This window comes from Pristiophorus japonicus, chromosome 3, assembly GCF_044704955.1.
Source record: "Pristiophorus japonicus isolate sPriJap1 chromosome 3, sPriJap1.hap1, whole genome shotgun sequence".
Taxonomy (NCBI): Eukaryota; Metazoa; Chordata; class Chondrichthyes; family Pristiophoridae; genus Pristiophorus; species Pristiophorus japonicus.
This window is the reverse complement of record NC_091979.1, coordinates 96,929,064-96,955,202: the sequence shown is the minus strand read 5'-3', so window position 1 is coordinate 96,955,202 and position 26,139 is coordinate 96,929,064. Positions and strand designations below refer to the sequence as shown.

Sequence of the window (26,139 nt, the reverse complement as noted above, 5' to 3'; positions counted from 1 at the left end):
GGGCAGCATCTGTGGAGAGAGAAGCAGAGTTAATGTTTTCAGGTCGATGACCCTTCATCAGAACTGTGTTTCTCTCTCCACAGATGCTGCCTGGCCTGCTAAATATTTCCAGCATTTTATGTTTTTATTTCAATTGGCAACTATTCTAACAGATTACACAGTGTTCTGATAGGGGCCAGTGTTCCATAAAAAGTTTACCTTTTGGTGGCAGTTGAGCTGTAATGTTCATATTACACAAATCACCCTGGCAACATTCTACTGTCTGATCCGCTGATGGTGGAGTTTTGCATGTCAGCTTACTCTGTTCATACACCTCGAAGCAACCTTTTTGATAAACTGGATGACCGTCATTTATGCTTAGTGAAGCAAAGCACTGCTGCCCTGAGCACTGGTCGTCTCCTCCACAAGACATCCCTTCACACACACATTTATAGGGGCCCACATTTGACTTCGGCTCCTCACCTGCAAAACAAAATTCAAAAACAAGTTGAGCCACTGGAGAAATTCAAGCATTAATCAAGCCCACAAAGACATACAAATACCACAAACTAAGAATTGTGTTGGCACAAGATGTCCGGAAACTCATAACTGTTGTTTAGTGTGCATCCTTCACACAAGAGTTCCAAAAGTTTCAAATCTCAGAACCACAATACTTATTAGGTTAATTGAAATAATGGTCATTCAGTATTCATAATATTTTAGAAAGACACAATTAGCACCTTACTTCAGTATTTTCCATTTTGTTTTTTGTTACTTCATTTGACACAAGGTGAATGTTCCTAGCACAGAACTCCAATCACTGGAGGGCAAGGTAGACCCCTTCCCCCCCCCCCACCCCCTGCCCCTGCGAGTACAGGACCTCCCTCCTCCTCTGGACCTCCTCCACTAGGACCTTCAATGTCGCATCAGAGACCCTGTGCGCCCTCTCACTCGGTCCCCAAGCCATCCTGAAACGTGCCGCTATGCTTCAACCAGCACATTCCACACCTTCAGTGGAAATGGGTGCGTGGAGCCCACATATACTGCTCCACGAAAATGTCATCTAATCAGCGCTTGAGTGCTAAACCTGCAGATCTCGGTTTTAGCACCTCCAGGCAAGTTCAAATTATGGTAATCAGCAATTAGGACCAAAATTACATGCTAAAACCGGACTTTCAAACCAGATTATTAGCACAGCAGCCACTTAGCACCTGTTTTCACCCGTTCATCAAAATATACCGAGGGCTGGAAATTCATCACATCAAGCCCACTACCGTCCATTTACCACCCAGAAATGCGAATTTGATCCCCAAAAAAATCAAGTATTGCCCACAGCGCCAAAATCTCAAATTTGATCACCAAGATCTATTTACTGCTCGCCCTAAATACCGTCCTGAAAAGTAGCCGATCTTAAGCGGATGGTGCAGATGCCATTTTGAAAACGGGAGTATTTGATGAAAGGCTGCTGAGTGCTTAACACTTAGTTTACAGTAGGATTTATAAGAAATTGGAAGCGATTTTTACAATTTCAGCCCAGTCCAAGTACATCCCGCCCCAGCCAAAGTGCCTTACCCCAGGGCAAGTACATCCCTCCAGCGCAAGTGCATGACCTTATCTCCCCCCCACCTCCACCATAGATGGGACATTGTGCATGGATTGTTAACAGGTTTATTGGGTATGAAGTGAATAGTGACAGTGTCGTGACTTCTGGATTTCATCCACTCCAATGCAAGAACATGATCAGTCTTCCCAGAGTTCCCTTTCTCCCTTCCAATTCCCCACCCCCTCCACTCCCCCGCCCACCACACCCGTGTCTCACCCCTCACAGTCCCTCTCAATGAGAGGAAGGTTCAGAACATAGAATCATGCAGCATGGAAGGAGGCCATTCGGCCCAATGTGCCTGTGCCAGCTCTTTGAACTCTCCTATTAGTCCCACTTGCCTGCTCTTTCCTCATAGCCCTACAATTTTCTCTTCCAAGTATTTATCCAATTTCCTTTTGAATGTTACTGTTGAATCTGCTTCCACTACCCTTTCACATAACCTAAGCTGGCACTGCAGTCCCGAGGGAGTGTTGTAATGTCTGAGGTGCTGTCCTTCAGATGAGATGTTAAATTGAGATCCAGTCTGCCCTCTTGGGATGTAAAAGATCCTATGGCACTACTCGAACAGGGAAATGCTCCCAGCATCCTGACCTAACCTTTACCCCTCAACCAATGCCACAAAAAGACACATGAACTGGCCATTCTTCTTGTTTGAGGGACTGCTATGCTCAAATTGCCTGCCATATTTGCCAACATAACAATAGCGACTACTCTTAAAGTAATTAACATTTAAAAAAAATTTTTGGGACGTCTATATTAGCACACAAGCGAATGGAGAAATAAACTTGATTATACATGATAGAACTTGCATTTCTATAGTGCCTTTCACCACCTCATGATGACCCAAAATGATTCCCAGCCGCTGAAGCACTTTGTGTAGTCACTGTTGTATAAGAAACATGTTTATATATTGTTCAAGTCCTAACATTTGGGTTAAGAGATGAGGTCGTTGTTAACTTGGACTCTCATTCCTTGATTTATATTCACAGAGCAAAGTTCAGAAATCAAACATGTTCAATGAACCTTGGCCACTGAATCGTTATTGTTGAAATGAAGGTGTTTATCTTTAGCCGTGGGACCAGGAGCCCTTGCACTAGGTTCACGGCTTGGGTCATACATGAGAAATGATTAGTTGGATAAGATATCCAAGAACTGGGAGCGCCCATGGAACCTCAGCTCAACCAGAGTCAGCACATTCTGGAGAAGATGGGAACATTCGGTCTGCATCATTGCTTTGGACTGATGTGGTTGTTGACATCCGTGTTCGGGGTAAGCGCTGCAAGGGTGGCCCTAATTGTGGTGACAAATGCAGGTAAATTTAGTGTTAGTGCCAATATGAACATGAAACTGAGGAGATTAACAATACGCAGCATGAACCAGCAGGTGTGTCAGTGTTTCTGTCACCGGGGTTAGTAATGACAAGGCTGATGTCAGTGCGATAAATTTCAGACATAAGCAAAAGTGAGAGATGGAATTCTATTCTTCTAACAGATTCTCTCTTAGAAATCCCAACTGCCTCTTGTATGATTTTCTCGGCCGCTTTTTGGCTCCCTCGCTGAGCTTGGGCCGGAGCGGGGGAGAGACAGGTCGCCGAGCTAGGGCCGGAGCGGGGGAGAGACAGGTCACCGAGCTTGGGCCGGAGCGGTGCAGAGGCAGGTCGCCGAGCTAGGGCCGGAGCGGGGGAGAGACAGGTCGCCGAGCTTGACAGACACATGCGCAGAACTCGGCCTTCGATCTTTGCCGAGTCGAATCACTTGCACCGCCCGCCAAACCTCTCTCTTGCTGCCACACACTACATTCTCATCAAATTCCCACTGGTGGGACTCAACAGCAGCAGGCTGTAAAAAATGAAGTGCCGCCCGAATACCGCTGAGAAACGGGTGGCAGCAGGACATGATCCATTTTGGGGCCCGAGTCTTTGGATAACATATTTTGTCTTTCCCAATCCTGCCACTCATTGCTGAAATCAAAAACTTCCTTGGGATTGACACCTTTTTTCAAGTCTCGAACCAAACAAGGTTCACCACATGGTTGGGGCAGAGAGTAATGGCATTTAATGTTTTCTCTCTTTTGTTGAAAATGAATTCAAAGTAGTTAATAACTAAATGCCTACATATCACAAGCAACAGGAGTGGGTAAATAATAAGAGACGTCTGTATTAGAAACTGGACTGAAGTTTCTGGACTGCCCACCCAAAAACTACATTGTTCACAAGTGGCAATGATATGGGGGTAACAATAGCCCAAAACCATATCCTACCATCTAAACAACAAGGGCCAATTTACAACCCTTGTGCCCATTTGAATTCAAAATCATGTCTTTCCTTTCATAGAAGTGTCTAAGATTTCATAATTCCCATTATACCCCCAATTAGATCCATATTTGCACATATCAATAAAAAAAACACTCGGTAACAATAGTATTTAGTCCTTGATAAGAAGGGTCTACATCAACATGTGAATTGTTAAGCTGCCTTATTTCACAAGGTGAATATATAGAACTGTTGTTATGACCAGACTTAATAACACACTCCACACAAATGAACTTCGCGCAATAATAAACAAGATGTTTTCTAATTACCTAAACAAGCAAGTTTAGTCTCTGGGAGGAAAACAAATTTAGCATATTTACCACGAGATACTTAAAGGGTTGACGGTGGATAGGCAATGGCAAACATTTAAAGATCACATGAATAAACTTCAATAATTGTACATCCCTGTCTGGAGTAAAAAATAAAACTGGGAAGTTGGCTCAACCGTGGCCAACGAGGGAAATCAAGGAAAAAGCATATAAATTGGCCAGAAAAAGCAGCAAACCTGAGGACTGGGAGAATTTTGTAATACAGCAGAGGAGGACAAAGGGTTTAATTAGGAGGGGGAAGAGAGAGTATGAGAGGAAGCTTGCTGGGAACATAAACTGACTGCAAAAGCTTCTATAGATATGTGAACAGAAAAAGATTAGTGAAAACAAACGTAGGTCCCTTGCAGTCAGATTCAGGTAAATTTGTAATGGGAAACAAAGAAATGGCAGACCAGTTAAACAAATACGTTGGTTCTGTTTTCACGAAGGAAGACACAAATAACGTTCCGGAAATACTAGGGAACCAAGGGTCTAGTGAGAAGGAGGAACGGAAGAATATCCTTATAAAGCGGGAAATTGTATTAGGGAAATTGATGGGATTGAAGGCCGATAAATCCCCGGGGCCTGATAGTCTGCATCCCAGAGTACTTAAGGAAGTGGCCCTAGAAATAGTGGATGCATTGGTGATCATTTTCCAACAGTCGATTGACTCGGGATCAGTTCCTATGGACTGGAGGGTAGCTAATGTAACACCATTGTTTAAAAAAGGAGGGAGAGAGAAAACAGGTAATTATAAACCAGTTAGCTTGACATCAGTAGTGGGGAAAATGTTGGAATCAATTATTAAAGATGAAATAGCAGCGCATTTGGAAAGCAGTGACAGGATCTGTCCAAGTCAGCATGGATTTATGAAAGGGAAATCATGCTCGACAAATCTTCTGGAATTTTGTGAGTATGTAACTAGTAGAGTGGACAAGGGAGAACCAGTGGATGTCGTGTATTTGGACTTTCAAAAGGCTTTTTACAAGGTCCCACACAAGAGATTGGTGTGCAAAATCAAAGCATATGGTATTGGGGGTAATGTACAGACATGGATAGAGAACTGGTTGGCAGACAGGAAGTAGAGAGTCAGGATAAACAGGTTCTTTTTCAGAATGGCAGGCAGTGACTAGTGGAGTACCGCAGGCCTCAGTGCTGGGAACCCAGCTATTTACAATATACATTAATGATTTAGAAGAAGGAATTGAGTGTAATATCTCCAAGTTTGTAGATGACACTAAACTGGGTGGCGGTGTGAGCTGTGAGGAGGACGCTAAGAGGCTGCAGCGTGACTTGGACAGGATAGGTGAGTGGGCAAATGCATGGCAGATGCAGTATAATGTGGATAAATGTGAGGTTATCCATATTGTGGGGCAAAAACACGAAGGCAGATTATCTGAATGGCAGCAGATTAGGAAAGGGGGAGGTACAACGGGACCTGGGGGTCATGATTCATCAAGTCATTGAAAGTTACCATGCAGGTACAGCAGGCGGTGAAGGCAGCAAATGGTATGTTGGCCTTCATAACTAGGAGATTTGAGTTTAGGAGCAGGGAATTCTTACTGCAGTTGTACAGGGCCTTAGTGAGGCCTCACCTGGAATATTGTGTTCAGTTTTGGTCTCCTAATCTGAGGAAGGACGTTCTTGCTATTGAGAAAGTGCAGCGAAGGTTCACCAGACTGATTCCCGGGATGGCGGGACTGACATATGAGGCGAGACTGGATCAACTGGGCCTTTATACACTGGAGTTTAGAAGGATGAGAGGGGATCTCATAGAAACTTACAAGATTCTGACGCGACTGGACAGGTTAGATGCGGGAAGAATGTTCCCGATAATGGGGAAGTCCAGAACCAGGGGACACAGGATAAGGGGTAGGCCATTTAGGACTGAGATGAGGAGAAACTTCTTCACTCAGAGTTATTGACCTGTGGTATTCCCTACCGCAGAGAGTTGTTGATGCCAGTTCATTGGATATATTCAAGAGGGAGTTAGATATGGCCCTTACGGCTAAAGGGATCAAGGGGTATAGAGGGAAAGCAGGAAAGGGGTACTGAGGGAATTATCAGCCATGATCTTATTGAATGGTGGTGCAGGCTTGAAGGGCCGAATGGCCTACTCCTGAACCTATTTTCTATGTTTCTATGTCTATGAGATACCTTTAGCCATCTTCCATCTAGCTAACTTTGTTTTAAACTAATAAAAAAAAGCATTAAATGTAACTCTTATTTTCAATTTCTTTCCATGGAAAAATGGTCAAGAAAAATCCCAAACCACAATCGTGTTTAAAAGGAATACTAAGTGCTAGAGAATGAAACTGTTTCTATTTCAGTCGCCCAGTGTCAGCATAAAATACCCAGTCAGGTACAGTGTAGCCAGTATAAACCTTCCTCCAATCTGCACAATAACATGCCTTATCTCCAATGGCACTTTTACCATTTCTCAACCAGCTATCCTATGGGCCTTCTGAATACTGAATTTGGAACAGTGTTTTGTGTTGTACCTTCAAAAATGTAAAGGGAAAAACAGACCTTGAAATGTGCATCAACTGTATACAGCAGATGCAGACCTCCGGTGATTTTCTGAACAAAAGTGGACAAGCAACTTAGACTTTTTAAATTGTGCGATATTATTATTTCAGCTTAATAGAAAGGAATTCAAAATCTATTTGGGGGAAATTGCACGCAAGCTAATGAACTTCCACGCACATCTAGCTCCCTGTGTACGTATTCAGTGTGAAGGGTATAGAGGGTGCGAAATTCTTGTAATGCATTCAAGAGAACTTTTTTAGTCAGTATGTAGCAAGCCCAACACGAGGGGGCAGTCTTGGATTTAGTTTTGGGGAATGAAGCTGGACAGGTTGAAGGGGTATTAGTGGGAAAGCACTTGGGTGCCAGTGACCATAATTCAGTCAGATTCAAGTTGGTTCTGGATAAGGACAAGAATAGGACTGGAATAAAAGTTCTGAATTGGGGAAGCGCTAATTTTGCTAAGTTAAGGAGTGATTTGGCTGCGGTGAACTGGAAACAGCTACTTGTGGGTAAATCAGTGTCGGAACAGTGGGAGGCATTTGAGGAGATCATCTGGAAGGCTCAGGCCAAACATGTACCCTTAAAAAAAAAAGGCTGGGAAAAATAATTCTAGAGCCCCTTGGATGTCTTGGGACTTACAGGGGAGGATTCAGAAAAAAGGGACGCTCATGTCATATATCAATGGCTAAATACTATAGAATCTTGAGGAATATAGAAAGTTAAGAGGCAAAATTAAAAAGGATATTAGGAATGCTAAGAGAGAGCACGAGAAATTCTTGGCCAGTAAAATTAAGGAAAACCCCAAGATGTTTTATGAATATATTAAGAGTAAGAGGGTAACTAAAGAAAGGGTAGGGCCTATTAGAGACCATGAGGGTAATCTTTGTGTGGAGGCAGAAGATGTTGGGAGGGTTCTTAACAAATACTTTGCATCTGTTTTCACAAAGGAAAGGGGCAATACAGATACTGCTATCGAGGAAGAGTGTGATATTCTGGATGAAATAAATAAAGTGAGAGAGGAAGTATTAAGGGGTTTAGCAGCTTTGAAAGTAGATAAGTCCCCAGGCCCAGATGAAATGCATCCCAAGCTGTTGAGCCAAGTAAAAGAGGATATAGCAGAGGCCTTGACCATCATTTTCCAGTCTTCTTTGGATCTGGGCACAGTGCCGGAGGATTGGAGGATTGCTAATGTAGTAGTTTGTTTAAGTTGGGGGAAAGGGAGAGGCAGAGTAATTACATGCCTGTCAGCTTAACTTCAATGGTGGGAAAATTATTGGAAAAATCCTGAAAAGCAGGATAAATCTGCATTTGGAAAGACAAGGATTAATTAGGGACAGTCAGCACAGATTTGTTAAGGGAGGATCGTGTCTGACTAACCTGATTGAATTTTTTGAGGAGGTAACCAAGAGGGTCAATGAGGGTACTGCGTACAATGTAGTATATATGGACTTTAGCAAGGCTTTTGATAAGGTCACACATGGTAGACTGGTCATGAAGGTTAAAGCCCATGAAATATAGGGCAAAGTGTCCAAAATTGGCTTGGAGGTAGGAAGCTAAGGGTACCGATTGATGGATGTTGTGTGACTGGAAGGATGTTTCCAGTGGGGTTCCGCAGGGCCCAGTACTGAGACCCTTGCTTTTTGTGGTATATATCAATGATTTAGATTTGAATATAGGGAGTATGATTACGAAGTTTGCAGACAACTAAATTTGACTGTATGGTTAATAATGAAGAGAAAAGTCATGGGCTGCAGGATGATATCAATCTACTGGTCAGGTGGGCAGAGCAGTGGCAAATGGAATTTAATTCAGAGAAGTGTGAGGTGATGCACTTTGGGAGGGCTAATTAGGAAAGGGTATACACATTAAGCGGTAGGCCACTTAATAGTGTAGATGAACAAAGGGACCTTGGAGTGCTTGTCCACAGATCCCTGAAAGTAGGCGGCCAGGTGGATAAGGTGGTTAAGAAGGCATACGGAATGCTTGTCTTTATTGGCTGAGCCATAGAATATAAGAGCAGGGAGTTTATGCTTAAATTGTATAATACTTTGGTTAGGCCACAGCTGGAGTATTGTGTGCAGTTCTGGTCGCCATATTATAGGAAGGACGTGATTGAACTAGAGAGGGTGCAGTGGAGATTTACTAGGATGCTGCCTGAAATAGAGAATCTTAGTTATGAGGACAGATTGGATAGGCGATGCTTCTTTATGCAGAGGATTGTGGGGATCTGGAACTTGGTGCCTGGAAGAGTGGTGGATGCAGAAACCCTCACCACTTTTAAGAGATGGTTGGATGGGCACTTAAAGTGCTGTAACCTGCAGGGTTACAGACCTAGAGCTGGTAATTGGGATTAGACTGGATGACCTTTTGTTGGGCGGAGCAGATATAAAATGGTAAGTACTGCAGGTAATAGAATACGGCCAGGATGATCTCCTGGACTAGTTTTGATCGCCTGGATGGGTCGGAGAGGAATTTTCAGATTTTTTTCTCCCTAAATTGGCCTGGGTTTTTATCTGGTATTTGCCTCTTCCAGGAAATCACATGGCTCTGGTTGGGATGGAATGTAGAATGCTTTAGCATAAGGGTTGTCACAGTTGTGGTGAGGCGGATTGGTAGGGCTGGATGCTCTTTGCCTTTCAGTCATTGTTCATGGGTTTGTGTGTGGCCTTTAGGACTGCTGACCAGGGACCGTGTGGCTCTTTGTCGGCTGGCGTGGACACGATGGGCTGGAATGGCCTCCTTCTGCACTGTAAATTTCTATGTTTCGATGTATGTACGTGCTCTTAATTGGGAGCAAATTCCTGACAGTATCCAGATATACATAAATTAATTCCTATACTACAGATGAGGAAAATCTGAAACAGAGACAGTAAATGCCAAACACTCAGCAGGTCAGGCAGCATCTGTGGAGAAAACTGGCAAGCAATGTTCCCTCTAATTTTATTTGGGGGGGGGGGCATGCGGCCCAATTCAAAATTCCACACATGCGGTTTTTCATTTAAAAGCCGGTGCGTCTGCTGCACGGGATCTCAAGACAACTGCGCAGCCCAACAAGAATATTGCAGACAAGTTAATGGGCTAGACTTTTCATTAATGCCCAGATCACCCAAAAGTGGGTGGTATGTCCGACGTTAGCGATTAAATTTTTTTTGTGATCGCCGGAATATCGCCTATTTTAAAACCCACTAATTTCCACTTTTTAATTTGAGCGTTAGACGTAGCGATATGAAATGGGCATTAGCGATGTATTCAGTCGTGCAAGGCCGGCTTCCATAGCAACTGTCTTTTCCCGCATTTCAAGAGGTTAGGGGTCATCTGCACATGCGCAGGAAAGGGGGGGGGGGGGGGGGAAAGAGAGAGAGAGAGAGAGAGGAACGGGTGGGGGGGGGGGGGGGGGTGAAAGACAGAGCTGGTGAGGGATTATTGTTGCTATAGGCCATTTTTTTTCAAATTCTGGATAATAAAATGAATGATATTGAAGTCATGATGGAGAAGGATGTAGCTGAAGTGGGAGAGATGGGAGGACGAAGGCACGCAAAGCGCTTCACTGAGGAGGCCAATGCTGCCTTAGTTGCCAAAGTCGAGAATCGGTGGCCCAATTGACCCGGGGTGATTGTGGGAAAAAACTCCCAAGGGCAAATCAGCGTATATGGGCAAAGATTGCAGCGGCAATTTCGTCTAACACACGAGGTCAAAGAACCCAATCAGTGCCACAAAGGCTGGAACGATCTCGTTAGTTCCGGCCGAGTAAGTATTAAATTTATTTATATAATAAATTGTAATGATGCAATGATTAATTTAAATGCAGATCTGATGTATTTCAGTTCGGCTGGTAATCTTGGTGTCATGCATTTAATCCTAACCTCGATCTTATTCAAATTATTCTCAGAAGGCAGATATAACCATGCATGCAAAGCGTAATAGCAGAAAACATTAACGGTGACAATGATTAGCATGGGATGACTAATTGTGGATTGACTGTGTTGTGTTGCGTTGTATAATAATAAAAATAATAATAGTAATAATAATAATAATAATAATAATAATAATAATAATAATAATAATAATAATAATAATAATATCATAGCCAGTCCCCTCAGAATTGAGGAAGACTTGCTTCCACTCCTAAAGTGAGTTCTTTGGTGGCTGAGCAGTCCAACACGAGAGCCTCAGACTCTGTCACAGGTGGGACAGATATTAGTCAGGGGAAAGTTGGGTGGGGGGGGGTGCGGGGGGGTGGCACTGATTTACCACACGCTCCTTCCGCCGCCTGCGCCTGACCTCTTCACGCTCACAGCGTTGAGATTCGAAGAGCTCAACGCCCTCCCGGATGCACTTTCTCCACTTAGGGTGGTCTTTGGCCAGGGTCTCCCAGGTGTCAGTGGTGATATCGCACTTCACCAGGGAGCCTTTGAGGGTGTCCTTGTAACGTTTCCACTGCCCACCTTTGGCTCGTTTCCCATGAAGGCGCTCCACATAGAGCAGTTGCTTAGGGAGTCTCGTGTCTGGCATGCGAACTAAGTGGCCTGCCCAGCAAAGCTGATCAAGTGTGGTTAGTGCTTCAATGCTGGGGATGGTAGCTGGGCGAGGACACTGATGTTGGCGCTTCTGTCCTCCCAGGGGATTTGCAGGATCTTGCGCAGACATCGTTGGTGATATAACTCCAGCGACTTGGTGTCTTCTGCAAGTCGTCCATGCCTCTGATCCATACAGGAGGGCAGGTATTACTACAGCCCTGTAGAGCATGAGCTTGGTGGTAGGTTAGAGGGCCTGGTCTTCGAACACTTTTCCTCAGGCGGCTGAAGGCTGCACTGGCGCACTGGAGGCGATGTTGAATCTCCGCATCAATGTCTGCCTTTGTTGACGAGAGGCTCCCGAGGTATGGGAAGTGGTCCACGTTGTCGAGGGCCGCACCGTGAATCTTGATGAATAGGGGGCAGTGCTGTGCGGAGAGGACAAGCTGGTGGAGGACCTTTGTCTTACGGATGTTAAGCTGTAAGACCTATGCTTTCATACGCCTCGGTGAATACATCGACTAGATCCTGGAGTTCAGCCTCTGAATGTGCGCACATGCAGGTGTCGTCTGTGTACTGCGGCTCAACGACAGAGGTTTGGGTGGTTTGGGACCTGGTCTGGAGGCGGCGTAGGTTAAACAGCTTTCCCACTGGTTCTGTAATTTAGTTCCACTCCAGTGGGGAGCTTGTTGACAGTGAGGTGGAGCATGGCAGCAAGGAAGATTGAGAAGAGGGTTGGAGCGATGACACAGCCCTGTTTGACCCCGATTCGGACGTGGAATGGGTCTGTAACGGATCTGCTGGTAAGGATCACTGCCTGCATGTCGTCGTGGAGCAGGCGAAGGATGTTGACAAACTTTTGGGGGCACCCAAAACGGAGGAGGACGCTCCATAAGCCCTCACGGTCGATCGCGTCAAAGGCCTTCGTAAGATTGAAAAAGGCCATGTATAAGGGCTGGCGCTGCTCCCTGCATTTTTCCTGCAGTTGTCGCGCTGCAAAGACCCGTAGGGGACGAAATCCACACTGACTCCGGGAGGAGCTCCTCGGCCACAGGGAGAAGACAGTTGAGGAGGACTCTAGCGACAACCTTCCCAGTTATTGATATGAGGGAGATTCCCCCGTAGTTGCCGCAGTCAGATTTGTTCCCTTTTTAAAAATGGACACGATCACTGCATCTCTGAGATTATCCTGCATGCTTTCCTCCCTCTAAATGAGAGAGATGAGGTCATGTATCCGCACCAACAGCGCCTCTCTGCCATATTTTAACGCCTCAGCAGGAATTCCATTTGCATTCGTAGCCTCGTTATTCTGGAGCTGTTTTATGGCTTTGCCTACCTCGTGCAACGTTGGAGTTTCACTGAGTTGGTCGCGGGTCGCATGCTGCGGGATGGAGTTGAGAACACTCGAGTCAAAGGCAGAGTCTCGATTGAGGAGATCTTCAAAGTGCTCGTTCCAGCCGGCCCCGACAGTCTTGGTGTCCTTGATGAGCGTTTCCCCGTTCTTGGCCAGGAGTGGGGTGGGACCTTGGGAGTTTGGACCGTAGGTGGCCTTGACTGCAGTGAAGAATCCTTGTAAGTCATGGCTGTCGGCTAGTTGTTGTATCACCTGCGTTTTCTCCATCCACCACCTGTTCTTTAGGTCCCAGCTTTGTTGTTGGACCTCAGCCTTGAGCTGTCTGTAATGTTGCTTTAGGCTCAAAAATGCTCTGCGCTTACGATCTATTAGTTCTTGGCTCTCCTGATTGTTTTCATCAAACCAGTCCTGGTGTTTTCTGGTTGAGTAACCAAGTGTCTTTTCACAGGCACTCACCACGTGCTGGGGGAGAAGTGGCCAGGTCATCAGTTGAGGAGTGGAGGTCCAGCAGTCATTGAGGGAGGAGGAGAGGCCAGTCGTCGCCACCGCTGGAGGTCCGATTGCCGCTGGACGGCGACAGGCCCCCGCCAACGACGATCGGACCCCTCCAATAATAATAATGATACCATTCAGTAATCTGCTCTCTGTTTTATCTGTAAAAGTATCTAGCAATGATCTTATGCCATGCCACCTCCATAATATTGCTTGAATACGCCACTGCCTCAGCCCAAATGCTGCTGAAACACTCATCCATGCTTTTGTTACCTCCAGACTCGATTATTCCAATCCTCTCCTGGTCAGCCTCCCATCTTCCACCCTCCATAAACTTAAGCTCATTCAAAATTCTGCTGCCAGTATCCTAACTAGCACCAAGTTCCATTCACCAATCACCCATGTACTCGTTGACCTACAATGGTTCCCACTCCAGCAATGCCTCAAATTTAAAATTCTCATCCTCCTGTTCAAATCCCTGGTTGGCCTTGCTCCTACCGATCTCTGTAACTTCCTCCAACCCTCCAACTCTGGCCTCTTATGCATCCCCCCTTCCTTCGCCCCAGCACTGGCACCCTTGCCTTCAGCCATCTAGGACCCAAGCTCTCGAATTCCCTCCTTAAACTTGTCCATCACTCCCTCCTCATTTAAGATTCCCCTTAAAATCTACCTCTTTGACCAAGCTTTTGGTCACCTGTCCTAATGTCTTCTTCTTTGGTTTCATGTCAATTATTGTCTGGTTTGCTAGTGTGAAACGCCTTGAGAGAAAGATCAGAGAGAGGGGGGGGGGGGCGCCAGAGGGGGCGAGAGCAGAGAATTGGATAGAGGGGGGTGGAGAAGAGGAGAGGAGGTTAGGGGTGGCAGGTAAAGAGTACGGAGAGCACAGTGGGGATGGGGAAGAACGTGATCCAGATCTAAAGGATGGGGTTGAGAGCGAGAACATGATCCAGATGGTAAGACTGGACAAAATCCTTAAATAACGACATTGTCACGATTCACTTCATACCTAATAAACCCGTTAATGATCCGTGACACACACACAATGCCCCATCTATGGTGGGGTGGGATGGAGATGGAGGTCAGGAACTTGGGGGGGGGGGAAGAAAGGTCATGAATCTGTGGGGGAGGAGCTGAGCAGGGGCAGAAAATCAAAAACCCAAGGGGTTTGGGCAGTGGGGGAAGGTGGGTAAGCCGGGGTGGAAGGGAGAAGGAGAGGAACTCAGGTGGAGGAGGTCAGGCACTTGGGCGGGGGGGGGGGGGGGGGGGGGTGGGGGGAGAAGAGAATGTCCGAAACTTGGAGGGAGGAAGTCAGGAACTTGGGCGAGGGGTGAAGTAAGTCAGGAACTTGGGATGGGGGGGGAGGAGGTCACAAACTTGTGGAGTGGGAGCATAAACCTATTTGGGGAGTGGGAGATCTTAATCTGTGAGAGTGAGCCCTGTCTGTTCCAAGTGAGCTCTATTCTGTCTGGAGTCGGCAGTCAGAATGGCTCCAATTACACTTTGCAAAGTTACTGATTACGTAGGTACGGCGGTTCTAATTACACATTCCAGACAAACTGCTGGGTGGGTCTTATCTTCCAAGGGGACCATTCAGCAATCAGGTCTTGTGATCAAGGAGACCCAATCAGATCTTTAGATGTTGCAAATTAACATGCCCTTAAAACAACTGCTTGGAACTTTGTGGGTTTCACACAATCACAGCAGATGACATCAGCACTGTAATAATTTACTGTATGGTGTGACATTAAGTCTTACGGGTCATGAACCCAGGTTCAATTTATGGTCCGTCAACCAGTCAAGCTCAGCTCGGCACCTAGGTATCGTCAAGCTGTTTATCATGAGATAGAAAAGGCATTATAACTGGGAGCATTATCCTGTTCTTACCCAATGTCCACTCACATACACTTCCAGCAGACCGCACAGAATAATATATCAGCAGTAGGGATTCTTGCATTAGTTTCCTTCATAGCCTGGGAAAACTATGGCCAATGAAAATACCTTCATCATCACATTGGCTAACAACAAAAACTTGGATTGATATAGCGCCTTTAACGTAGTGAAACATCCCAAGGCGCTTCATAGGAGGTAAAAACAATTTGGCACCAAGCCACACAAGTAGAAATTAGCACAGGTGGTCAAAGAGGTAGGTTTTAAAGGAGCGTCTTGAAGGAGGAAAGAAAGGTAGAGATGCGGAGAGATTTAGGCAGAGTGTTCCAGAGCTCGGGGCCTAGCAACAGAAGGCACGGCCACCAATGGTTGAGTGATTATAATCAGGGATGCTCAAGAGGGCAGAATTAGGGGAGCGCAGACATCTCGGGGCGCCGGGGGCGGTTGTGGGACTGGAGGAGATTACAGAGATAGGGGGGGAAAGGCCATGGAGGGATTTGGAAACAAGGATGAGAATTTTGAAACCGGTAGCCAATGTAGGTCAGCGAGCACAGGGGTGATGGGTGAGCGGCACTTGGTGCGAGTTAGGACACGGGCAGCCGAGTTTTGGATTACCTCTAGTTTACGTAGGGTAGAATGTGGGAGGCCAGCCAGGAGTGCATTGGAATAGTCAAGTCTCGAGGTAACAAATGCATGGATGAGGGTTTCAGCAATGGATGAGCTGAGGCAAGGGCTGAGATGGCCGATGTTACGGAGGTGGAAATAGGCAGTGTTAATTATGCTGCAGATGTGTGGTCGAAAGCTCATTTCAGGGTCAAATATAACTCCAAGGCCTGGTTCAGCCTCAGACAGAAGTTGGGAAGAGAGATGGAGTCAGTGGCTAGGGAACAGAGTTTGTGGCGGGGACCGAAAACAATGGCTTTGGTCTTCCCAATGTTCAATTGGAGAAAACAATCTGGAACTTCCTTGATCTGTATGGCTCAGTACCACAGTTGTAGATAACCATAGGTCATTGGTGCTCACATTCCACTAACACTTGCAAGGGTATAAAGTCCTTTAATTGCTGAAGCCAAGTAGACAGATTATAGTCTGAGGCCTTTCCTGTTGCTAAAAACAATGCCCCTTGCAGACAGCAAAGCTCACAGAGACAGATCACTGCAACTGTACAATAAAACCTGTCTTTTGAACCGCATCAAAAGCAGGATTGTAACAACTTGAAATGACAGTGTGGTTCACTGGAGCACTGATTTATGATGCCAGAGTTGTACAACTTGGCTTTGAACCAAGGATAACCAATTTCCAGTCTCAGCTGTGCTGCTGTAGGAAGTTCTGTCCTTAGTGCAGACGCACTTTCATAGGAAGGAAGGAATGGGACTGTACCATCTCTTACCCAGAAGGGGGAGTTAAAGAAGCAAAGGTATTATTCATTCATCAACAAGGAGCAAATACCATCAGGTCTTCATATAAAAACTTGGGGTGCCCAAGTTATGTCAAGCGATTTGATTATGAGATGCTCATCTGAGCTGTATCTCGTAACATTCTTGGTCCATTTCCAACACATGCAGGCCAACAGTTGGTAAAATCCTGCATGAGCCATTTTAATAATATGAATAGCTGTGCAGCAAGAACTTAAGACCAGATTATTTAAGAAACCCAAGCATTCACTTATACTGTTCAATTAACAACATGAACTGACCCAACAAATGGATCAGATCACCTCAAAATGTACTTAGTGGAAATTCACTTTGATGAGACATGTCGCAACAGAGAAGGGGAAGCCCTTGCTACTTCTATAACTACATATCTAAACATTTTGACCATTTAATGACTATCCACAATAGCTAGAAAACTGCATGATATCCCACTTTATTCAGCATGAAAAGGGTTAAAATCCAGTAATTACTGTGCCTTACCTTCACAGTTAGAACTCGGAAAGGCTAGTGTCATCAGTACAGGAAGGATCATCGTGCCAGTTAACATCGTACAACTGAAACAAAACATACTACAATTAACATTTGAATTAATCTTTGCCTTACCTAGATATATCTGAACTTTTTTTTTTTAAAGCCATGGGGAAAATACACAATGGAAGAGGGAAACAATCACAAACACAGACACAGACAGTATACTTGTACAGGTACAATCCAAATACTCCCTAGCTCCAGGGCATTTCTGAAACCATAATTCTACTGAACCAACCAGCTTGCACACTGCACAATGTGATTTTTCTCAAAATAGTTTATCTGGCTCCATCCAACACTGTGTTTAGACAGCTGAATGCTCGCCAACGACTTTGAAACTATGTCAGCATTCAGCTGGTTGCCACTTTACTGGGAATATGCTGAAAGTCACTGTACAGATTTTAGAATAACAGCTACAACAAACCTTAAGCAGGCTTAAGGCCACAAAGTCGTCAAATTGAGGGCATTTAAGTAACCACTTTGCAAAAGATCCAAGGGAAACATATTAAAATGTCCTCTGCTTCAGTGCCCAGCAGAACAGCTCTCTGCTTGCTGTATTAAAAGGGAAAATGGCAGAGTTCCAGAGGCTAGGCTGTGGGAGCCGAGACAGCGCTGCATTCTATTCAAATTATCTGTCATTTGAGACTTAGTCACTGATGAGCACCTCAGCCCCACAAACCAGTGTGTGAGACGAGGTTGGTTGCCTGCCCCACTGGTGTCTCTACATAGCTTCACCCGGTGGGGATCCTGAGCTCTCGGTCTCTGGGATAAATTGTTTCCTGCTGCAGAGATAAATCCTGAAAATGCAGCTGTTCTTAAACTAAACACTATGTTGAAAGTCAATGCAATTATGCCTGCCAGGCCAGACATTTTTGTGGTTTCACTTTCTTGGTAAAATTTAGAAGCTGTGACCAGCCCCGTCTAGCAGGTTACACCCTTTACTAGATACGCATCAAAGCAGTCTCCTGTAACTGCTCTTGGGGGGGGGGGGGGGGGGGGGGGGGGTGGAAGAGCAGGGAGAGATTGCACCCAATTACTGCCTTTATTGTTGTGGTATTCACTATTTTCACTAATCACAAGCAATAATCACGAATACACAGACTGATAGGAATCAGAGCTTAAACATATTCTGATTCCTAACAGCAACATACAGTGTTTCTTATACTACATGCACTACGTTACGTCACAAGCACTTTTATTCCAGGTATTGGAAAAATTGTCAACCTACCTCTGTGTCGCTCTCCCGTATCTAGAATCACATTCTAACCACTTTCTGTGTGTACATTGCGACAGTGATTACACTCCAAAAGTAGTGTATAACAGCAGGCACCTCAAAGTGCTGGAGAAATACCACCAGCATTGTCTCCGCCAGATCCTGCAAATCCACTGGGAGGATAGATGCACCAACATCAGTATTCTCATTCACGCCAACATCCCCAGCATCGAAGCACTGACCACACTCGACCAGCTCCGTTGGGCAGGCCACATCGTCCACATGCCTGGCACAAGACTACCTAAGCAAGTGTTCTACTTGGAACTCCTACACAGCAAGCGAGCCCCAGGTGGGCAGAGGAAATGCTTCAAGGACACCCTCAAAGCCTCCTTGATAAAGTGCAACATCCCCACCGGCACCTGGGAATCCCTGACCCAAGACCTCCCTAAGTGGATGAAGAGCATCCGGGAGGGCGCTGAGCACCTAGAGCATCGTCGTCGAGAGCATACAGAAACCAAACGCAGACAGCAGAAGAAGCGTGCGGCAAACCAGGCTCCCCACCCATCCTTTCCTTCAACCACAGTCTGCCCCACCAGTTAGAGACCGTAATTCCCGCATTGGACTGTACAGCCACCTGAAAACTCACTTTTAGAGCGGAAGCAAGTCTTCCTCGATTTCGAGGGACTGCCAATGATGACACTCCAAAAGTACTTAATTGGCAGTAAAGCGCTTTGAGATGTCAGATGGTCGTGAAAGGCGCTATATAAATGCAAGTCTTTCTGTAGTAACTACTATCCAGATTCCTGAATCTCCAAATCTGCCATCTCCATTTTCCCATCCCAGGCTTGCCTTGGAAGCACAGGTTCACAACCTTGGTGTCATATTTGATCCTGAAATGAGCTTCCGACCACACATAACTAAGACCACTTATTTCCACCTCCGTAACACCGCCCTTGACTCAGCTCATCTGCTGCAGAAAAATTGTGAAGCCGAATGGCGAAAAGCCGGACAAATTCGAATCTGGCATTTCCCAGGCTCTCCTGGAGCTAGAAATGAACTGTGACCTGAAGGCTCAGTTACAGGAGCTGAACATTACAGCTGCTAAGGAAATTGAAGTCAGCAGTGGCAGAAAAGCAATCATCATCTTCGTGCCATTACCCCAACTGATGTTTTTTCAGAAGATCCAAGTGCAACTTGAGAGAGAGTTCGAAAAGAAATTTAGCGGTAAACACGTTGTCTTCATTGCACAGGAGAATTTTGCCAAAACCAACCAGAAACGAGAACAAGCAAAAGCGCCCCAGAAGCAGTGCAGTGCATGATGCCATTCTCGAAGATCTGGTTTTTCCTAGTGAAATTGTGGGCAAGAGAATGTGTGTAAAACTGGATGATACAAGGCTCATCAAAGTCCATTTGGATAAGGCACAACAGAACAATGTAGAGCACAAAGTGGATCCATTTTCTGCTGTCTACAAGAGGCTAACTGGCAAAGATGTTGTATATGAATTCCCAGTGTTCCAACTGTAAATTCTACAGAATGGCTTAAATACATTTTTTGGGTCATATGTAACAGAACCAACCAGGGAGCAGGCTATCTTAGATCTGGTCCTGTGTAATGAGACAGGATTAATAAACAATCTCCTAGTAAAGGATCCCTTTGGAATGAGTGATCATAGCATGGTTGAATTTCAAATTCAGATGGAGGGCGAGAAAGTTGGATCTCAAACCAGCGTACTAAGCTTAAATAAAGGAAAAAACAAAAGGTATGAGGGCAGAGTTGGCTAAAGTGGACTGGGAAAATAGATTAAAGTGTAGGACGGTTGATGAACAGTGGTGCACATTTAAGGAGATATTTCACAACTTTCAAGAAAAATATATTCCAGTGAGGAGGAAAGGGTGTAAGAGAAAACAAGAGCCATCCGTGGCTAACTAAAGAAATAAAGGACGGTATCCAATTAAAAACAAGGGCATACAAAGTGGCCAAAACTAGTGGGAGGACAGAAGATTGGGAAGCTTTTAAAAGCCAGCAAAGAATGACTAAAAAAATGATTTAAGAAAGGGAAGATAAACTATGAAAATAAACTAGCACGACAGATGGTAAAAGTTTCTAAACGTATATAAAAAGGAAAAAAAAAGAAGAATGGCTAAAGTAAATGTTGGTCCCTTAGAGGACATGACCGGGGAATTAGTAATGGGGAACATGGAGATGGCAGAAACTCTGAACAAATATTTTGCACCAATCTTTACGGTAGAGGACACTAACAATATCCCAACAGTGGATAGTCAAGGGGCTATAGGGGGAGGAATTAAACACAATCACAATCACTAAGGAGGTGGTATTCAGTAAGATAATGGGACTAAAGGCAGATAAATCCCCTGGACCTGATGGCTCGCATCCTAGGATCTTAAGAGAAGTCGCGGCAAGGATAGTGGATATTGGTTGTAATTTACCAAAATTCCCTGGATTCTGGAGAGGTTCCAGCATATTGAAAAACTGTAAATGTAACACCCCTATTTAAAAAAGGAGGCAGACAAAAAGCAGGAAACTATAGACCAGTTAAGCCCAACATCTGTGGTTGGGAAAATGTTGGAGTCCATTATTAAAGAAGCAGTAGCAGGACATTTGGAAAAGCATAATTCAGTCAGGCACGAGTCAGCATGGATTTATGAAAGGGAAGTCATGTTTGACAAATTTGCTGGAATTCTTTAAGGATGTAACGAACAGCGTGGATAAAGAGGAACCAGTGGATGTGGTGTATTTGGACTTCCAGAAGGCATTTGATAAAATGCCACATAAAAGGTTATTGCACAAGATAAAAGTTCACCCGGGTGGGGGGGGGGGGGGGGGGGGGTGCGGTGTTGGAGGTAATATATTAGCATGGATAGAGGATTGGCTAACTAACAGAAAACAGAGTCGGGATAAATGGTTCATTCTCTGGTTGCCAATTAGTAACTAGTGGGGTGCCACAGGGATCAGTGCTGGGACCCCAACTATTTACAATCTATATTAATGACTTGGAAGAAGGGACAGAGTGTAACGTAGCCAAGTTTTCTGATGATACAAAGATGGGAGGAAAAGCAATGTATAAGGAGGACACACAAAATCTGCAAAAAGACAGGTTAAATGAGTGGGCAAAAATTTGGCAGATGGAGTATAATCTTGGAAAGTGTGAGGTCATGCACTTTGGCAGAAAAAAAATCAAAGAGCAAGTTATTATTTAAATGGAGAAAAATTGCAAAGTGCTGCAGTACAGCAGGACCTGGGACTACTTGTGCAGGAAACACAAAAGGTTAGTATGCACGTACAGCAAGTGATCAGGAAGGCCAATGGAATCTTGGCTTTTATTGCAAAGGGGATGGAGTATAAAAGCAAGGAAGTCTTGCTACAGTTATACAGGGTATTGGTGAGACCACAACTGGAATACTGCATGTAGTTTTGGTTTCCATATTTAAGAAAAGGTATACTTTGCTTTGGAGGCAGTTCACAAGGTTGATGCCAGAGATGAGGGGGTTGACTTATGAGGAAAGGTTGAGTAGGTTGGGCCTCTACTCATTGGAATTCAGAAGAATGAGAGGTGATCTTATCGAAATGTATAAGATTATGAGAGGGCTCAACAAGGTGAATGCAGAGAGGATGTTTCCACTGATGGGGGAGACTAGAACTAGAAGGCAAAATCTTAGACTAATCGGCCATCCATTTAAAATTGAAAAGGAGGAGGAATTTCTTCTCAGTGGGTCGTAAATCTGTCGAATTCGCTGCCTCAGAGAGCTGTGGAAGCTAGGTCATTGAATAAAGTTAAGACAGAGATAGACAGATAAGGGAATAAGGGGTTATGGGGAGTGGACAGGGAAGTGGACCAGAGTCCATGATCGGATCAGCCATGATCGTATTAAATGGCAGAGCAGGCTCAAGGGACCCATATGGCCTACTCCTGCTCCTATTTCTTATGTTCTTAAAACCTACCTCTTTAACCTAGCTTTTGGTCATCTGCCTTAATTTCTCCTTATGTGGTTCAGTATCAAATGTTTGTTTTATAACACTCCTGTGAAGTACCTCAAGACATTTTACTACATTAAGGTGCTATGTAAATGCAACTTATTGTTGTTATACACTAACCTGCCCCTCTGCTCTCCTTAAGGCCCATTGGAGACCAATTCAGAAAAACCTTTATACTGATAGGGGAGCAGGGGCACAAGTTTGTTTTAAATTATTCTTCCACTTTGAAAACAAAAATCACAGCACAGACCAGCAAATAAACACCAAAACTCCCAGTACAACACAAGTATAGGTTTCATATCGCAACATAAGCACGCTGCCATACTAGCTTAATGTGCTTGCAAAGTCAGCCTGGGATACGAAAATAGAGATGGCAGATCTGGAGATTCAGGAATCAAGATGGATAGTGGTTACTACAGGGGAGTTCGGGAGGTCCGGGAGTCCAAGGAACTGGAGGCTGGTGAAGAGTTCACTTCTGACGAGTATCTCACAGCCCTCGTCTGGGCAGGTAAGAGGTTGATTGTTTGATTGGTAAGTATCTCTCTCTTTCTTTTAATTAGATTTTAAATTAGGCAAGTTTAATTAGAGGGAAGGCAGAGCAGCTCAGTCCTGTGGAGTGCATCTCCTGCAGCATGTGGGAAGTCCTGTGCTCTTCACACACCCTAGACAACCATGTGTGCAGGAGGTGTCTCCAGCTGCAACTACTCGAGCTCTGCGTTTTGGAGCTTGAACGGTGGCTGGAGTCAATACGATGCATCCGCGAGGCTGAGAGCTACATGGATAGCACGTTTCAGGGGTCACCCTGTAGTTTAAAAGCATGCAGGCAGAGGGGAAGTGGGTGACCACTAGATGGAGTAAGAATATTAGTGCAGGAGTCACCCCGTGAGTCCATCTCGCTTTCAAACAGATATTCACTTCTGAGCATCGGTGAGGGCGATGGTACCTCTGGGGAGTGCAGCCAGAGCCAATTCCAAGACACCATGGGTGGCGGGACAAAGAATAAAAGAGCTCTAGTGATAGGAGATTCTATAGTTCGGGGAAGAGAGAGACGTTTCTGCGGCCGCAGACGTGACTCCAGAATGGTATGGTGTCTCCCTGGTGCCAGGATCAAGGATGTCACAGAGCAGACGCAGAGCATTCTGGGGGGGGGGGGAGCGAAGAGACAGGGTAAACAGCTAGAGGTTGTAGTCCATATTGGGACCAATGACATAGGTAGAAAGAGGAATGAGGTCCGACAGGCAGAATTTAGGGAGCTAGGAAGAAAATTGAAGGCTAAGACCTCAGAAGGTAGTAATCTCCGGTGCCACGTGCAAATGAGTACAAGAATGGAAGGAGAGAGGGGATGAACGCGTGGATGAAGAGTTGGTGTAGGAGGGGGTGCTTTAAATTCTTGAGGCATTGGGACCGCTTCTGGGGGAGATGGGACCTGTACAAACTGGACGGGTTGCACCTCAACAGAGCCGGGACCAATATCCTCGCGGGGAGTTTTGCTAGTGCTGTTGGGAAGAGTTTAAACTAGCTTGGCAGGGGGAAGGGAACCAGAAAACAAATTCAATAGGGAAGGAAGTAAAGCAGAAATTGGATAGCAAGAGCTTAGAAAGTGAATCTTTAAGACTGAGGAAACAAGGGTTAGTAAGTATTAATCAAGGAGGTCTCCCTGTGCTAAATGTTATATACTTTAATGCAAGGAGTATAGCAAATAAAGTGGATGAGCTAAGAGTACAGGTAGACACTTGGGAGGATGACATTATAGCCATTAGAGAGAAATGGCTGAAAGAGGGGCAGGTTTGGCAGATCAATATTCCTGGTTACAGGATGTTTAGAAAAGACAGAGAGGGGGTTAAAAAGATGGGGGGGTCACGGTATTGATTAAATAAACTATTACAGCAGTGAGGAGGGATGATATGTTAGAGGGATCATCAAATGAGGCCATATGGGTTGAATTTAAATAAAAAAAGGGCGATCACACTGCTGGGCATGTATTATAGACCCCCAAACAGTGGGAGGGAGATAGAGGAGAAAATATACAGCCACATTTCTGTGAAGTCCAAAACCCATAGGGCAGTAATAGTAGGGGATTTTAACTATCATTGATTGGGACAAATATAGTGTGAAGGGTATAGAGGATGTGGAATTCTTAAAATGCATTCAAGAGAACTTTTTTAGTCAGTATGTAACAAGCCTAACACGAGAGGGAGCGGTTTTTGGATTTGGTTTTGGGGAATGAGGCTGGGCAAGTTGAAGGAGTATTAGTGGGAGAGCACTTGGGTGCCAGTGACCATAATTCAGTCAGATTCAAGTTAGTTATGGATAACGGCAAGGATAGACCTGGAATAAAAGTCCCAATTGGGGGAAAGCTAACTTTGCTAAGTTGAGGAGTGATTTGGCCACAGTGGATTGGAAACAGCTACTTGTGGGTAAATTAGTGTCGGAACAGTGGGAGACATTCAAGGAGGAGATCCGGAAGGCTCGGGCCAAACATGTGCCTGTAAAGAATAAGAGTGGGAATAACAATTCTAGAGCCCCCTGGATGTCTAGGGACATACGGGGGAGGATAAAGAAAAAAAGGGAAGCTTACATCATATACCCACAGCTAAATACTATAGAATCTTTGGAGGAATACAGAAAGTTAAGAGGTAAACTTAAAAAGGATATTCGGAATGCTAAGAGAGAGCTTGGCTGGTAAAATTAAGGAAAACCCAGAGATGTTCTATAAATATATTAAGAGCAAGAGGGTAACTAAAAAAAGGGTAGGGCTGATTAGAGACCATGAGAGTAATCTTTGTGTGGAGGCAGACGATGTTGGTATGGTTCTTAATGAATTCTTTACATCTGTTTTCACAAAGGAAAGGGGCAAGGCAGATACTGCTATCAAGGAGGAGTGTGAAATTCTGGAAGAAAGAAACAGAGAGAGAGGAGGTATTAAAGGGTTTAGCAGCTTTGAAAGTAGATAAGTCCCTAGGCCCAGATGAAATGCATCGCAGGCTGTTCAACAAAGTAAAAGAGAAAATAAAGAGAGGCCTTGACCATCATTTTCCAGTCTTCTTTGGATTTGGGCATGGTGCCGGAGGACTGCTAATGTGGTATCCTTGTTTAAGAGGAGAGAAAGAGACAGGCCGAGTAATGTCAGCCTAACCTCAGTGGTGGGAAAATTATTGGAAAAAATCCTGAAAGACAGGATAAATCTACATTTGGAAAGGCAAGGATTAATTAGGGACAGTCAGCACTGATTTGTTAAGGGAAGATTGTGATTGACTGACCTGATTGAATTTTTTGAGGAGGTAACCAGGGGACGGGGGGGTCGATGAGGGTAGTGCATACGATAGTGTATCTGGACTTTAGCAAAGCTTTTGATAAGGTCACACAGGGTAGACTGATCACGAAGGTTAAAGCCCATGGGATCCAGGGCAAAGTGGCTAGTTGGATCCAAAATTGGCTTAGAGGTAAGAAGCAAAGAGTAATGATGGAAGGATGTTTTTGTGACTGCAAGGATGTTTCCAGTGGGGTTCAGCAGGGCTCAGTACTAGGTCCTTTGCTTTTTGTGGTAAATAGCAATGATCTAGATTTGAATATAGAGAGTATGATTAAGAAGTTTGCAGATGACACTAAAATTGGCTGCCTGGTTGATAATGAAGAGGAAAATCATGGACTGCAGGAGGATATCAATCTACTGGTCAGGTGGGCAGAACAGGGACAAATGGAATTTAATTCAGAGAAGTGTGAGGTGATGCACTTTGGGAGGGCTAATAAGGAAAGGGTATACACATTAAGCGGTAGGCCATTTAATAGTGTAGATGAACAAAGGGACCTTGGAGTGCTTATCTACAGATCCCTGAAAGTAGGCGGCTAGGTGGATAAGATGGTTAAGAAGGCATGCAGAATATTTGCCTTTATTGGCCGAGACATAGAATACAAGAGCATGGAGGTAATACTTAAATTGTATAATACTCTGGTTAGGCCACAGCTGGAGTACTGCGTGCAGTTCTGGTCACCA

General features: G+C 44.9%; 1 protein-coding gene and 1 pseudogene across 2 annotated transcripts in view; one reads left to right on the top strand and one right to left on the bottom strand.

Moving 5' to 3' along the window:
* The window catches only part of LOC139259809 (activin receptor type-1-like), a 149,160-nt gene that overhangs the window by 65,041 nt on the left and 57,980 nt on the right, over window positions 1–26,139 (bottom strand). The window contains exons 1-3 of one of the 2 annotated variants that reach the window (XM_070875614.1): window positions 17,363–17,484; window positions 16,891–16,964; window positions 199–462 (exon numbers count right to left, since the gene is read on the bottom strand). In XM_070875614.1, the coding sequence (XP_070731715.1) occupies window positions 199–462; window positions 16,891–16,957 (331 nt within the window). In that variant the 5' untranslated portion in view covers window positions 16,958–16,964; window positions 17,363–17,484. Of the gene's footprint in view, window positions 1–198; window positions 463–16,890; window positions 16,965–17,362; window positions 17,485–26,139 lie in introns of those variants that run through there. The other variant, XM_070875613.1, reaches the window with a different exon arrangement.
* On the top strand, window positions 17,047–19,675 carry LOC139254210 (small ribosomal subunit protein eS7-like; annotated as a pseudogene).